This window comes from Myxine glutinosa, chromosome 13, assembly GCF_964187855.1.
Source record: "Myxine glutinosa chromosome 13, kmMyxGlut1.1, whole genome shotgun sequence".
NCBI lineage: Eukaryota > Metazoa > Chordata > Myxini > Myxiniformes > Myxinidae > Myxine > Myxine glutinosa.
Genome location: NC_136273.1, coordinates 10400246 through 10415418, shown reverse-complemented (window position 1 = coordinate 10415418; position 15173 = coordinate 10400246). Strand labels below are relative to the sequence as shown.

The 15173-nt window shown below is 46.5% G+C and overlaps 1 protein-coding gene across 1 annotated transcript in view; it reads right to left on the bottom strand.

The window, feature by feature from the left end:
• The window catches only part of LOC137438587 (uncharacterized), a 74910-nt gene extending 61364 nt beyond the window's left edge, over nt 1-13546 (bottom strand). Inside the window, exons 1-5 of the mRNA XM_068133745.2 lie at nt 13448-13546; nt 8518-9033; nt 8204-8290; nt 7744-7860; nt 7162-7195 (exon numbers count right to left, since the gene is read on the bottom strand). Of these exons, the coding sequence (XP_067989846.2) occupies nt 7162-7195; nt 7744-7860; nt 8204-8290; nt 8518-9033; nt 13448-13535 (842 nt within the window). The 5' untranslated portion in view covers nt 13536-13546. The remainder of the gene's footprint in view (nt 1-7161; nt 7196-7743; nt 7861-8203; nt 8291-8517; nt 9034-13447) is intronic.
• Nucleotides 13547-15173: the final 1627 nt, after the last annotated feature.

Genomic DNA, 15173 nt, shown 5'->3' with positions numbered 1-15173 from the left:
TAACAAGCCACCCATAAAACCCACGTCTTTAACCAACAACAACAACCGACATAACTGCCGACAGAAAAGCGAACGTTCCCGAGCAGAGCTGAACATTCTCGATAGACAATCAACCCCACCCACAAATTGAGCAAGGAAAAAGGTCATGCCCCGAAGTTCGTCATTGGTCGAGCCTGACCATGGGGAGATTCAGCGGAATTCGGCGATTGGTCGGGGTGACGTCAGAGCAAGAAAGTTCGAGAAGAGAAAAGAATCTCTTTCTCTTTCTTTCTCTCTCTGCTGGCTTCGTGGCGGGGGGTCGCTTTGTATCGTGTGCGCTCAATGCAGAGAACTGTTCGGAGCTCAGAGACCCTTCACAACGTTGGAGCCAGGGGTGTTGTTTGATGGTGGTATTTTTGGGGGGAGCTGGAGCCGCGCCACGTTTCGAGGGAGACAACAACGAAAGAGGCGGCCGCACAAACCCCTTCACATTTGTGGCAAGGAGGAGAGGGACTTCACGCCATCTTGTGCATTTCCCGCGAGAGCAGCTTCGGGCTGCCCGGTACATTAGCATTATCTCTCCCCTTGTCTGTTTTCTTGTCTCAGTGTTTCTCATCTCTTGAGTCTCTCGTCTCAATTTAGGATTTAGTTTACCTCGCCTTTTATTTTTATTCCGTGCCTCAATTTCATTTATTGATTGTGGCATTTTTGTTGTTGTGTTGTTTATTTGTTCTGTGGGTTTCGGATAAAACTCTGTGAGCTCCGTGCAAGTAAGCACTTTGGTTCCTTCCGTCCCACGCACGCCATAAAAAAGTGCCGCCAATTTTTGGCTTGATCGCCTCGGAGTAAAAACCATTACGGCCATTCGTCACCCTGCGGTGTGAACCGTTCAAGCTGACAGGACAATACTTTAATACGACTTGATATAATAAAAACAACTAGAACTGCCACTTAACAACTGCTGGCAGTGATGGCCGGTTTCCTCCGCCTTCCCGCTTTTGATACAACCCCACTTTCACATTATTATTATTGTTATTATTATTATTATTACTAGGACGTGCCCGTACGTGGGTGCCCGTTCCTTGCCAAAAAAAAAAAAAAAAATGTCTTCGCCCATGCATGCATGGGCGTGCCCGTAAGTGCGTGATGTGACCGTACAATGAATGTATCGTCCCGACGCCGCAGCTCGGATGGCGCTGCAGTTAATCGGGCCTGTATCGGCAGAGTTATTATAAACGTGTACTACAATCGATCGTACCTTACAACAATCAACACAGATTGCAACGTCAAATAAATGAATACGCTCTCAAATGTGCCGTCCGAGGCAGCGTCTGCTCGCCACGTTCAGCATCAGTACGTCGTCACTATGACTATCCATCCGTAAGTCCGGAAGTGACGTCCTCATTTGACTGTCCGGAAGGTCGCATATCGCAGTTACGATGAATCGCAAATTAGTTTTAAAACATAGTTTAACGCCAACATAGCGCCAACATAGTTTGCCAACGTGAAATAAATGAATACGCTCTCAAATGTGCCGTCCGAGGCAGAGTCTGTTCGCCACGTTCGGCACACGTGATAGCTCGCTGCTCTCTGATTGGTTGAATCGTTTTTTGGACATAGCTCGGTAACTACTTCTCCGATTAATATGAAACCTTGAAAAGGCACATCCTCAGGTCCCCAGCAATATATCTGGCAAGTTTCAAGTATATCGGACCCGTGGTTGTCGAGAAACAGCGGTCACAGACAAACACACACACACACAGAGATTACTGGAATTATAGATAGATTAACACACACACACACACACACACACACACACACACACACACACACACACACACACACACACACACACACACACACACACACACACACACACACACACACACAAATTATTTTTATTTATTTTTTCTCCATCAATTTATCAACAGATGATTCTCAAGGAATTTCATCCTGATCGGATAAAGTTTTGTACTTTTCGAATTGTGACGTCAGAATGGAGGCACCTATGACATCGTCATTCACATGGGTTATTCTCCATGGAGAGTTCTTTACAATGAGACATGTCAATTTTGTCTGTCCAGCGCTTTTTGAGAAAAAGAGATTTTTCCAAAATGGTGGCCGTACCACGTGAACTGTGACGTCATAATAATCCTTAAAAGATTATACATGCCCAGGCGCACCTATGGTGAAAATTTCCTGTCAATCGGTGCAATGACTGCAGAGAAAGTGATTTTAAGGAAAACAAGCGTTACGCCTAGGTCCCCCGTCGGTGAAGTGATGTGAGTTGACAAAGTGGAAGACGCAGAAAACATGCTATGATATGATATTTCGCTCACAAGGTTCAGACATACATTGAGGCGGCCATCTTGGATTTTGAAGTGGTGACCCCATTTTCAATAGCGTTCTTCCTTATGCCTCGATACACCCACACACCAGATTAGAAGTTGGTACTTCGCTTATTTTTCAAGATATTCCACTCAAGGTTCAGACATATATGGCGGCGGCCATCTTGGATTTTGACGTGGCGACCTAATTTTCATTATGGTTCTTCCTTATGCCTAGATACAGCCACACACCAGATTAGAAGTTGGTACTTCGCTTATTTTTCAAGATATTTCGCTCACAAGGTTCAGACATATATATGGCGGCGGCCATCTTGGATTTTGACGTGGCGACCTAATTTTCAATAGGGTTCTTCCTTATGCCTAGATACAGCCACACACCAGATTAGAAGTTGGTACTTCACTTATTTTTCAAGATATTCCGCTCACAATGTTCAGACACACATGGCATCAGACATACATGGCGGCGGCCATCTTGGATTTTGACGTGGGTTGCACCCACACAACAAATTCGAATGCGGTCCTTCGCTTACGCATGCACGCACGCACGTACGCAGGCACGGACGGGAAAACCATAGTCTCCCTTTCGCTCCGCTGTGCGACGGGGGACAACAAGCGTTATGCCGAGGTCCCCTGTCGGGGAAGTGATGCGAGTTGACAAAGTGGAAGACGCAGAAAACATGCTATGATATGATATTTCGCTCACAACGTTTTTTTTTGGTTTTTTTTGTATACAGAGTCGAGGCTCGTGAAAGAGCTAACATTTATCAAACAAACAAATCAAACAAACAAGTAAACAAAGTATATAAAAATGGGAGCGGTCGACAAGATGGGGAGAGAAGGGGAGGAAGCACACAAACACAACATTTGAGGGCAGGGACATCGGGAGATGTGTGGGAGGCAGAGGGCCTGGGGGGAGGCAGGATAGGTATAAAACGCAAGGACACCAAGGACTTCCAGGAAAGAAGTCAAAAGGCACCTCAAAAAAGTGGATTTGGGGTGAAATTAGCGGGGGTAGAAAAGATCAAGGTTTTGGATTGGGGAAGATAAGAGATGGTGGTGAACAGCCGTTTTAAAGACCTGGAGGGAGGAGTGGGATTGAAGAGAGTGAGGGAGTTTGTTCCAGAGGCGGGAGAAAAGAGGAATGAAGGTGAGCAGAGAGTCTTGATTTTGGCAGTTTAACCATAAGAGGGTTGCAGGCAGATCTTGTGTGACCTGCAGGAATATTTGGGAGACAGAGCCCAGAGAGAGCTGGGGGAGCAAGGCCAGAGAGGAGTCGGTAGAAGATGGAAAGACCACCAACCTGCCTGCGGTGAATAAGTGATAGGCCCTCGGAGATAGCGTCATCGCGGGAGATTCCAAGGATTCTGAACGCTTTGGTTTCGACAGCGTGAAGACGAGCTAGGTGCGAGGCAGGAGCACCAGCCCAGAGGGGAGAGCAGTATTCCATTGAGCTGCGGATGAAACCCTTGTATGTGGTGAGGAGCTCAGGTATGCCAAGGAAAGACATCACACGACGGAGGATGCCCAGTCGGCGACTGGCTTTGGAGGCCAGCTTGGAAATGTGGTTTTCCCAAGAAAGATCATGGCAGATAGTGAGACCCAAAAGCTTGAGTGACAGAACTTCTTGGAGAGGATTATTCAGAAAGTGGATGGGAGGGTTGTCCAGTCGGTCTTTTCGGAGAGACATCGTAAGAGTGTGAGATTTGTCAGGATTGAAAGACATGTTCCACTTGTTTGCCCAGTCTGTGATTTTGTCCAGGTCTGCAGAGAGTGAGGAGGCTGCAGACTGCCGATCTGAGGGACGAGGAATGGAGCGGCAGAGAGTGGAGTCATCAGCAAAGAGATAGAGAGGATTTTCAAGAGAGTCAGAGAGAGAGAGGGTTCTTCCTTATGCCTAGATACAGCCACACACCAGATTAGAAGTTGGTACTTCACTTGTTTTCAAGGTTCAGACATACATGCCGGCTGCCATCTTGGATTTTGACGTGGCGACCCAATTTTCAATTGGGTTCTTCCTTATGCCTAGATACACCCACACACCAGATTAGAAGTTGGTACTTCGCTTATTTTAAGATATTTCGCTCACAAGGTTCAGACATACATGGCAACAGACATACATGGCGGCGGCCATCTTGGATTTTGACGTGGGTTGCACCCACACACCAAATTCGAATGCGGTCCTTCGCTTACGCACGCACGGACGGAGGGGAAAACCATAGTCCCCCTTTCGCTCCGTGGTGCGACGGGGGACAATAAAGCTGGGGGGGGGGGGGGGGGGGGAACAAGCAAACAAACAAACAAAAAAAACAAATCGCAGAGCCTGAATCATTTATATTAGCCGAAACACGTGGAACATCCACGGAAGGGAGGATGTGGTGTATGGATAGAGTGTACCATTATGGATGGCATAGGGGATTTGCTTGTCCGAGTAAGAGTTAGGAAGAAAGATGAGAATGAAGAGTGCGTATATGAACAACGATCGCCGACACCGGCACAAATGCGTGCTCTGGATTGTCCACTCAGTGGACGGCTTGCTTTCGCCTTCGCCTGTCCAATCAGCGGACGGCTTGCTTTGCCTTAGCCCAGCAGACGCCAATAAGATGGAGTCGCAAGATGGCGTCGTATCGGCAGTTAATCGGATGCTTTTGGGCCCCAACGTCGGCTAATTCAGATTTTTCGAGTATGGCTGTACGTGATAAACAAAGAGCGCGGTTCGTAGATCGTAAACCCATTAGTGCCGTGGGCATCGGGTCACTGGGTGCGGCGTAAAAGGGATAACAAAGTCGAGTCCTTACGCTATTATTATATAGATGGCCTGCGAAGCTCAAGCGGAGTTTCTTCTTCTTCACACAATAACTTCTAACTTCCAGACCATACATCCAATCACCTTGATATTTTGCACACTCGTCCCCCTTCATGCCTTCTGCATCATTATAAAGTTTCACGACGATCAATGTAGCGGTTAAAAAAAAAAAAACCACCTTTAGAGGCCATTTTTCCCCGCAAAGCGGGGGGTTGGCCTTTTTCGGGAACCGTGGTCGTTGTTGTTTTTCGGTCCCCTTTTTGAAGCAATGTTTTACGGCCGGATGCCCTTCCTGACGCCAACCCTTTTTGCCGCCTTTAACGACAAACAGGGAATTACCAGTGAACTGGTACTCAATTAGCCGACCTCGGAAGGATGACAGGCTGAGTCAACCCCCCTGGCGTTCATTCAGCAATCGACCGGGATTCGAACCCAGGATCCTAGGATCCTAGCCGCTAGCCCAACACCAGGGTCATCGCCTCCTGGTAGCGGTTCAAAACATATAATTTAAAAAAGATTTTCGTTCAATTATTTATCTCTGCCAAACCACGTGCCCTATCTATCGCAAATTCCAAAAGGTCATTTTAGCAGATTGATATGCTGAAGACATCTGTGACGTTTTCCCTCGATTGGATCAAAAATGAGGGAGGAGCTAGGTTTTAAAGGTTTATGCTTAAAAACGTCATAACTCCGAAACCATGCGACTTATGACGTCATGCTCACTGACTTTTTTGTTTGTCATGGGTATGCGATTCTGCATGCAAAGTTTGGCCTCTGTTCAGTCGTTTTGGACAAAATGAGTTTTTAGTGGTTTTTCACTTAAAACAATATGGCGGCCGGACCATGTGACCTACGACATCATAATTTTTTTCAGTCGTTTTGGACAAAATGAGTTTTTAGTGGGTTTTCACTTAAAACAATATGGCGGCCGAACCATGTGACCTACGACATCATAATTTTTTTTCGCCTATAAATTTATACCGAGAAGATGCTCAAGAAATTTCATCCTGATCGGATAAAGTTTTTTTTACTTGTTGAATTATGACGTCATAACGGAGGCACCTATGACATCAACGTTCACATGTTATTCTACATGGAGAGTTCTTTGCAATGAGACCTGTCTCAATTATTTCTGTGCAGCGTTTTTGGAGATTTAGAGGTGCATAGTTTTTCGGTTTTTTACAAGATAGCACCCGTACCACGTGGCCTATTGCATCGCAATTATCATTTAAAAAAAATCTACAGGAGGAGATGCACCTATGGTGAAAATTTCCTGTCAATCGGACCAACGGTTGCTGAGAACATTAATTTGAAAGTTTTCAGAGGTCAAAAATAGGGTGGAATAATAATAACAATAAAAAGAAAAACTCCAGCAGAAACAAAAGGTATTCCTCTACAATGTAATTGTAGAGGAAACCTAATTAACACTTAATTGTTCTCACAGTCGATGGTGCCATGCTATGAGCATGTCAAATGTCCATTAAATGTTCACCTTGTTCAAGCCTTTTCAAAATATCCACATTCACATCCAAACTTGTAGCTTGGCGAGACCTCTTAGCATGAGAACTCCCCCCCAAAGGAGCACATTGCCATTTTGCACTCATGTTGAAGACGGCAGAGAAAAATTACGATGACGTCTGCCTAACACTATGCAGAACAACGTCCATAAGCAAATGTTGGATAATGCCGTAATGAGGAGGAATATTGTGTGCAGTGCAATACAACACTGAACTCCAAAGTGGAGTTAGTTATGCTGAAGAGTAAGCTGTGTATTCATGACATGCCATTCAAAATTCGTTTTCGGGAAAATTGGCTTCGTAAAATAAAAAAACGGTTCCCATTTTGTCAATGGCGTTTTTGCAAAAATTTGTTCTACTAGCCTACCCCTTTTCAATGAAATGAGTAATTTTAAGATACAAAACTAATGGTAAATAAATAAATAGAAAAACCGCAGAACATGCCAAATGTCGAGCTGGTACATCCAAGTAATGCGTCTGATAAATCATTGATAAGAGCCAGGGATGAACTCACCCCCTCGAAGAAGGCCCCATATCACGATCATAATCTGCAAGAAAACATCAAGGTCACAACATCGGACAACATAATTTAGTCATAGCCAAAAATAAGACCGCGCAAAATTACAAACATTTCCCGAGTACAAAAAGTCCCTCAAGATTTGAGGTTAGCTCGACATGCTGATCATGCACGTAATCCAGTAATTGCACGGTCCGATGGCCGGTCCAATTCCAAGTATGCTGGGATGTTAATTGCATACCACACCCAAAGCAAGTTAGTACCAGGAATTCCACTTCCGCCCAGTTTTGTCATAACCCGTCCAAAACCTATTGATATATCGTTTTTTCCCAATCTCTCAATGAAGAATCGCTGGAAAAAAAAAAAAAATTCAGATTGGGAATCAGATCTTCACCAAAATCTCATCGAATAGATTAGTCGTTGTGACACATCCAACCAATCAACCAAATTTTGTCTGAATCTGTCCATAACCTTTTGAGATAACCTGCTCAGACAGGCAAACGTGAAAACAACCTCCATCCACCTTCGGTACAGAAGTAAAATTTAAGGGAATTAAATCAATTGAAAATCTGTAAGCACCTCGCCCTCCAGATTTATCTCGTTGCAGCATATCCATCATCTCTCGCAGCAACTGCTTCTTTGTGTTGTCCTTGGGTGGCTCTCTGCTGCTCCGTCCACCCTCACGCACACCAGGGCCTAATGAAAAGTGGAAAATGGAAATTTCTTGTCAATGGATTCTGGAAGCAACAATAATTTGTAACATGGGAGGATGTTTTGCAAAAGATTTTCCAAGATAAATAACACTGCGTGTCGCAAACAAGACAAATGGCAACAATAGTTTGCAAAAATTAAAACAAAAACAAAGAGAAGACAAAGGACAAAGAGAACAAAAGAGGAGAGCAGGGGGCGGGGGGGGGGGGGGGGGGGAAGAGAGAAGGAGAGAGAGAGCGCACCAACAAAAGATAGCAAGAAAACAAGAGGTGGAGACCGGAAAAAAAAACCCATCAGAGGTTTGATCAGGCAGCCCTTATCAACTCACCACTGGGGTCATGCCCTCTGTGTCGGTTGGCCAACAAATCCACTACATCTCGCAGCAGTTCAGTGGCCTCAGCTGGAGGTTCATCTTCTAAAATTGGAACAAGACAAAATAAAAATAAATGACACCTCATTTCCAATAAGGCGATGACATGTCATCCATCCTTGCCTGACAAACAAAAAAAAAATCCTAAAGTACATGCATAAAAATGCAGTTGCTACCAATTAATAGTGGTAACAGCAGCAATAGTAGTCTTGTAGTATAAAAAATAAAAATTTTGTAAAACTACTTCAAACCTTTTTCTTTCATTCACTTACCATGTGACCTTTCATTGCGCATTCCTCCACCACCATAACCACTGCGACGGCCATCATCACCACCACGTGAGCCTCTCCTCTCGTAGCCATAGCGGCCTTCATTGCTGCCTCTCCGGTCACCATCTCCATCGTCACCGTCACCAAGAGGTCGTTTGCGCCCATAGTTATCACCCCCTCGATGAGAACCACTGCTGTCACGATCAGGTCCTCCATGCGCCGCAAAAGACCTTTGGCCACCAAATCCTTGTTGGCCTGACTGATGGTAATCAGATTTTTGAGCGCCAAAGCGACCATGATTATCTCCACCGTCGTCAAAGCCGTAAGACTTACGGCCAAACTTGCCTCCAGTCCCTTGCGTTTCCACATTGCTTTCACTCCCATAATGGAAGATCAAACGGCCAGATGGTCCCATTTCTGGTTCAGGACCTTCCTCTCGTCTTCGTAAAAAACCACCGCCACCACCACCTTGTCTTCCGTAATTATAGCTCCCATCTCCGCCAACACCACCACGATAGCCTTGAGGAAAATTGGATCGTGGAAACATTTTTAAGACTTGGAAAAACAAACTAAAATGCAGAAAAACCAAGAGTATATATTTAGACGAATCAAAAGATCCTTCATTCAAAGACTAAAACGGATGTACTTAATGTTACATTTGTGGGGGGTAGGTAATCAAATACCTTAGTGGTCAGGATTGTGTAAATTAGCATGGACCGTGTGCCGTGAAGAAGAAGCCCACCTCGATGTAACCAAGTAGGGAATCTGTATATAATAAGATCGTCTATGTGTGCCCATACGAGGGGTGGAGCTATGCTAATTAGGTAGGGCTGAAGGATAATCCCCAGTGTGTAAATGCCCGTGACGTTTCCCTTCCGTTTCATTTCATCAAAACTCGGCCAGCCAAGCAATCGGCCCCATTGTTGCAACAACGGCCATTAACCCGACATTGCCGACAGTACCCAGCACATTCCATCGGGCAAGAAAACCCTGCCCCACGACCGCCAATGTCATCCGAACATTCCCGAAGGGCATCTAGACTCCACCTTGAGGACTCGTAACGGAGAAACCACGCCCCGAGCTTCGTGACTGGTTAAGGAGCCATGGGATGATGTAATGGGATGTCAGGATTGGTCGGGGAGTGACGTCAGCGAGGGACAAAGGAGGATGCACCCTTCTCTGTCTGTCTGTCTGTCTGTCTGTCTGCGAGCAGGCACTTTTTTTGGCTGTCTCTCTGTGCTGGACATTGTGGGAAGTGGTACCCTCTTGGATTCCTGTACCCTCTTGGAAAAAGACTGAGCAAGAGCGGTTCGGGGCAGTCGGCATCACGAGAATTAAATCATATTGGGACGTCGAGGAGCACAACTCCACGCCAGTTTGTGCGCTTCCCGCACGGTGGTTTGGAGGCGACGAACACTAAGCCCCCTCATCGAGACCAGAGTTAAGTGCCGGCTGGCAGAAACAACATTTATTGCTACTTTCGTTTTCCCCACGTTTGTAGACGAGTATGAGTGGAGACGTCTCAAATAAGGAAATCGTTTTTACCTCTCAGAACGGAGATACCGTAACGGAGATCATCTCCCATGATCTTTCCTGGGAAAACTACATTTCAAATCTGTAGATTTTTTTTTTTTTAAGACTATAAACTTCAGCATAAGCAGCATAAGTATAGACAGTATAAACTTGAAAGAGGCAAAGATGGGAAAAGTTGTTGCCGAATGTATATTTAGATGAGAGCCAGTGATTTTCCGTTTTTAGAAATAAAAATTATATTAAAAAATAAAGCCCGTTTATTGTGACAATGGAACCAAAAAAGCATTCATTTGTGCATTGCCACCCTGATGCAATGGAGGAAGAAGAAATAAAACGTTTCCTTTTCAAACTGCGCTGTGGAGCTTTTGTCTGAAGAATCGCACACACACAAAAAATAAATGAAAACTAAATAAACAAACACGAAATATATCGTGCATAGCACAATACTTACGGAATCCCTAAAATAATCCTTATTCCGCACCTAATGGAGTACTGCTCTCCCCTCTGGGCTGGTGCACCTGCCTCACACCAAGCTCGGCTTCACGCTGTAGAAACCAAAGCTTTCAGAATCATTGGAATCTCCCGCGAATAAGCCGATGCTGAGGGCCTTTCACTCTCTCACCGCAGGCAGGTTGGTGGTCTTTCTGTCTTCTACAGACTCCTCTCCGGCCAAGCTCCCCAAGCTCTGTCTGTGTTCTGTCCCCTAAATATTCCTGCAGGTCGCACAAGATCTGCCAGCAAACCTCTTATGGTTAAACTGCCAAAATCAAGATTCTGCTCACCTTTACTCTTTCATTCCTCTTTTCTCCCACCTCTGGAACAAACTCCCTCACTCTCTCCAATCCCACTCCTCCCTCCAGGTCTTCAAAACAGCTGTTCACCACCATCTCTATCTTCCCCCATCCAAAACCTTGATCTTTTCTACCCCCATTTTAAATCTCAGACTTCATTCCTGAAATTCCGAGCAGTATCAACTTGTTTTATACACTATACCCCTCCCCCAACCTCCTCTGCCCCAGCCCCAACGCTCTCCCTTCCACAGATCTCTCGATGTCCTTGTTCTCTATTGTAGTGCTTGTGTGCTTCCCCCTCTCTCCCTCTTGTCTCCCGCTCCCTTTATTATATGTTTTATGTGTCCGTTTGTTTTTTGTGTTTAATGTGTTAGCTCTTACACGAGCCTCGACTTTGTCGAGTGCCAGGTATCCATGTATCATGAATACATATATACAGTGGGGAGAACAAGTATTTGATACACTGCCGATTTTGCAGGTTTTCCCACTTACAAAGCACGTCAAGGTCTGTTATTTTTATCATAGGTACACTTCAACTGTGGAAGACGGAATCTAAAACAAAAATCCTGAAAATCACATTGTATGATTTTTAAGTAATTAATTTGCATTTTATTGCATGAAATAAGTATTTGATCACCTACCAACCAGTAAGAATTCCGGCTCTCACAGACCTGTTAGTTTTTTCTTTAAGAAGCCCTCCCATTCTCCACTCATTACCTGTATTAACTGCACCTGTTTGAACTCGTTATCTGCATAAAAGACGTCTCCAGACCGTCTCCGACCACAAAGACCGCAAAGACCGACCGCAAAGCCGTCTCCAGACCTGTCCACACTCAATCAATCAGACTCCAACCTCTCCACAATGGGCAAGACCAGAGAGCTGTCTAAGGACATCAGGGACAAATTTGTAGACTTGCACAAGGCTGGGATGGGCTACAGGACAATAGGCAAGCAGCTTGGTGAGAAGGCAACAACTGTTGGCGCAATTATTAGAAAATGGAAGAAGTTCAAGATGACAGTCAATCTCCCTCGGTCTGGGGCTCCATGCAAGATCTCACCTCGTGGAGCCTCAATGATCATGAGAAAGGTGAGGGATCAGCCCAGAACTACACGGCAGGACCTGGTCAATGACCTGAAGAGAGCTGGGACCACAGTATCAAAGAAAACCATAAGTAACACACTACGCCGTCATGGATTAAAATCCTGCAGCGCACGCAAGGTCCCTCTGCTCAAGCCAGCGCATGTCCAGGCCCGTCTGAAGTTTGCCAATGACCATCTGGATGATCCAGAGGAGGAATGGGAGAAGGTCATGTGGTCTGATGAGACCAAAATAGAGCTTTTTGGTTTAAACTCCACTCGCCGTGTTTGGAGGAAGAAGAAGGATGAGTACAACCCCAAGAACACCATCCCAACCGTGAAGCATGGAGGTGGAAACATCATTCTTTGGGGATGCTTTTCTGCAAAGGGGACAGGACGACTGCACCGTATTGAGGGGAGGATGGATGGGGCCATGTATCGCGAGATCTTGGCCAACAATCTCCTTCCCTCAATAAGAGCATTGAAGATGGGGCGTGGCTGGGTCTTCCAGCATGACAACGACCCGAAACACACAGCCAGGGCAACTAAGGAGTGGCTCCGTACGAAGCATCTCAAGGTCCTGGAGTGGCCTAGCCAGTCTCCAGACCTGAACCCAATAGAAAATCTTTGGAGGGAGCTGAAAGTCTGTGTTGCGCAGCGACAGCCCCGAAACCTGAAGGATCTGGTGAAGATCTGTATGGAGGAGTGGGCCAAAATCCCTGCTGCAGTGTGTGCAAACCTGGTTAAGAACTACAGGAAACGTCTGATCTCTGTAATTGCAAACAAAGGTTTCTGTACCAAATATTAAGTTCTGTTTTTCTGATGTATCAAATACTTATTTCATGCAATAAAATGCAAATTAATTAGTTAAAAATCATACAATGTGATTTTCAGGATTTTTGTTTTAGATTCCGTCTTCCACAGTTGAAGTGTACCTATGATAAAAATTACAGACCTTGTCGTGCTTTGTAAGTGGGAAAACCTGCAAAATCGGCAGTGTATCAAATACTTGTTCTCCCCACTGTATATACATATTTTGAAAACCTTACGACTTACGTGCTGGATAAATTCTGACTACAGATTTGAAATCAGCGGCCCAGATTTAGCCAAGCAAACCTGCATTTCCCTTAGGAGCAGAATAAAAGTTATTTTTTGTTGCCCAATGATATAAATCGAGGGTTAAGGATAATGTTCTTCTTCTTCTTCCCGCAACGAGGACACGCCGCTGACGAAAACTAACGTCGGAAAGCAAAGGGCACTTCCACATTTCCATTCACATCGGATAACTACGACGAATTACATGACGATCGAGTAATATTGCACATTGAACACAAAATCTCCACACACGTCAATCTATTCCTCGATTAATCCACAAAATGAAAGGCCGAAGCCTAACGGTAAAGGCCTCAAGGCGCCAGGTCAACGATATTGAAATACACGACAGGTAATGGTAATAAAAAAACAACTCGGTTAATAATGTTACAATCGTTATAAATAATCATCATAATGAAAAGAAACAAATCTTTAAATACCTTTGTAATCCATTTCAGGCCAGCCTCGCCACGGGTTCAGCGTCTGCCTGAAAACTGAAAAGTTCCTCGTAAAGACGACGCTTCTCATTGGCCACAAAAATGGTGTTTGCTCCACCCACCGCATTTCCTCTTCTTCTTCTTCTTCTCTAACAGGATATGCTTCTTCTTCTTCTTCTTCCATCAATCGGCGCTACAGGCAAACTTCGCTTCAAATAAACTGCAATATATCATGTGAAATGGGATTGCTGATATTTCCGCCAGTTTCAAAATTTTATATGAACTCCTGCAATATAGGAAAAGTTGCTTGGAGCGGTAATTTTTATTACACAGTAATTTAAAAACAATCATCATCCTACGTGGATGTCATCCATCATGACACCTACTAATCTGCGGACGCAACCTCGAACACAGATGTCCTGCAGGTCACGACCACCTGGCACCACATGTTTCCTGCATTGTTTACAGACCTTGGGTGCATCTTTGACTTTGTACACCAGCCTACAGTTAACGCTGCTGTTGCACCAGTCATTCAACCCCTGCGGAGGGTACCTCTGGCTCTCCGGGACCAGGTCACGGCCGAACTACAATGTCTCCTCGACTCTGACGTCATCGAATCCATCAATGCATCCCCTTGGATTTCAAACCTGGTCGTTGCATGGAAAAAATCTGGGGAGCTGCGACTGTGTGTGGACCTCCGGGCAGTCAACAAGGCCATCATTCCGGATAAATATCCCCTGCCCACCGCAGAAGAACTCACCACACATTTCCATGGCTCTGAAGGAACTGCGCTCCAACGCGAGTCGAAAGAATTGACGCGACCAAAGACGGAATTCGTCCGAGTTGCTTTATTGAAACAAAACAGCTGAGGTATTCTGACAAGCCCGTTTATCGGGCAGCAATATATATACACATTTATGTCGGGAAGTTTGCCCGGCAAAAGCTATACCGGGCATGCCCGGGTATCAAGGGCGAGCCTTGGAAAGGCGAGTCTGGACCTGCCCGGGCGTGTTTGGTTGCGGCCTGGCAAGTCGAGGCTGGGCGTGCCCGGGCGCTCTGGACGAGCCCTGGAAAGGCGAGAGCGAGCATGCCCGGACGCTCTGGGCGAGCCCTGGAAAGGCGATAGCGGGCATGCCCGGACGCTCTGGGCGAGCCCTGGAAAGGCGATAGCGGGCATGCCCGGACGCTCTGGGCGAGCCCTGGAAAGGCGATAGCGGGCATGCCCGGGCGCTCTGGGCGAGCCCTGGAAAGGCGAGAGCGAGCATGCCCGGGCGCTCTGGGCGAGCCCTGGAAAGGCGAGAGCGAGCATGCCCGGACGCTCTGGGCGAGCCCTGGAAAGGCGAGAGCGAGCATGCCCGGGCGCTCTGGGCGAGCCCTGGAAAGGCGATAGCGGGCGTGCCCGGGCGCTCTGGACGAGCCCTGGAAAGGCGAGAGCGAGCATGCCCGGACGCTCTGGGCGAGCCCTGGCAAGTCGAGGCTGGGCGTGCCCGGGCACTCTGGACGAGCCCTGGAAAGGCGAGAGCGGGCATGCCCGGGAAAGACGAGACCGGGCGTGCCCGGGAGGTTCGGGCGTGCCCGGCAACAGTGAGTCCGGGCATGCCCGGGAGAGGCGCGTCTGGCCGTGTTCTGGCCGGTGCAAGGCGATTGTGTGCATCCAGCGGTAACCGCTACACACGCCCCGCCAGAATCGACCTGCACCGGCAGGGTCAATTTAAGGGGGGTCCGGATG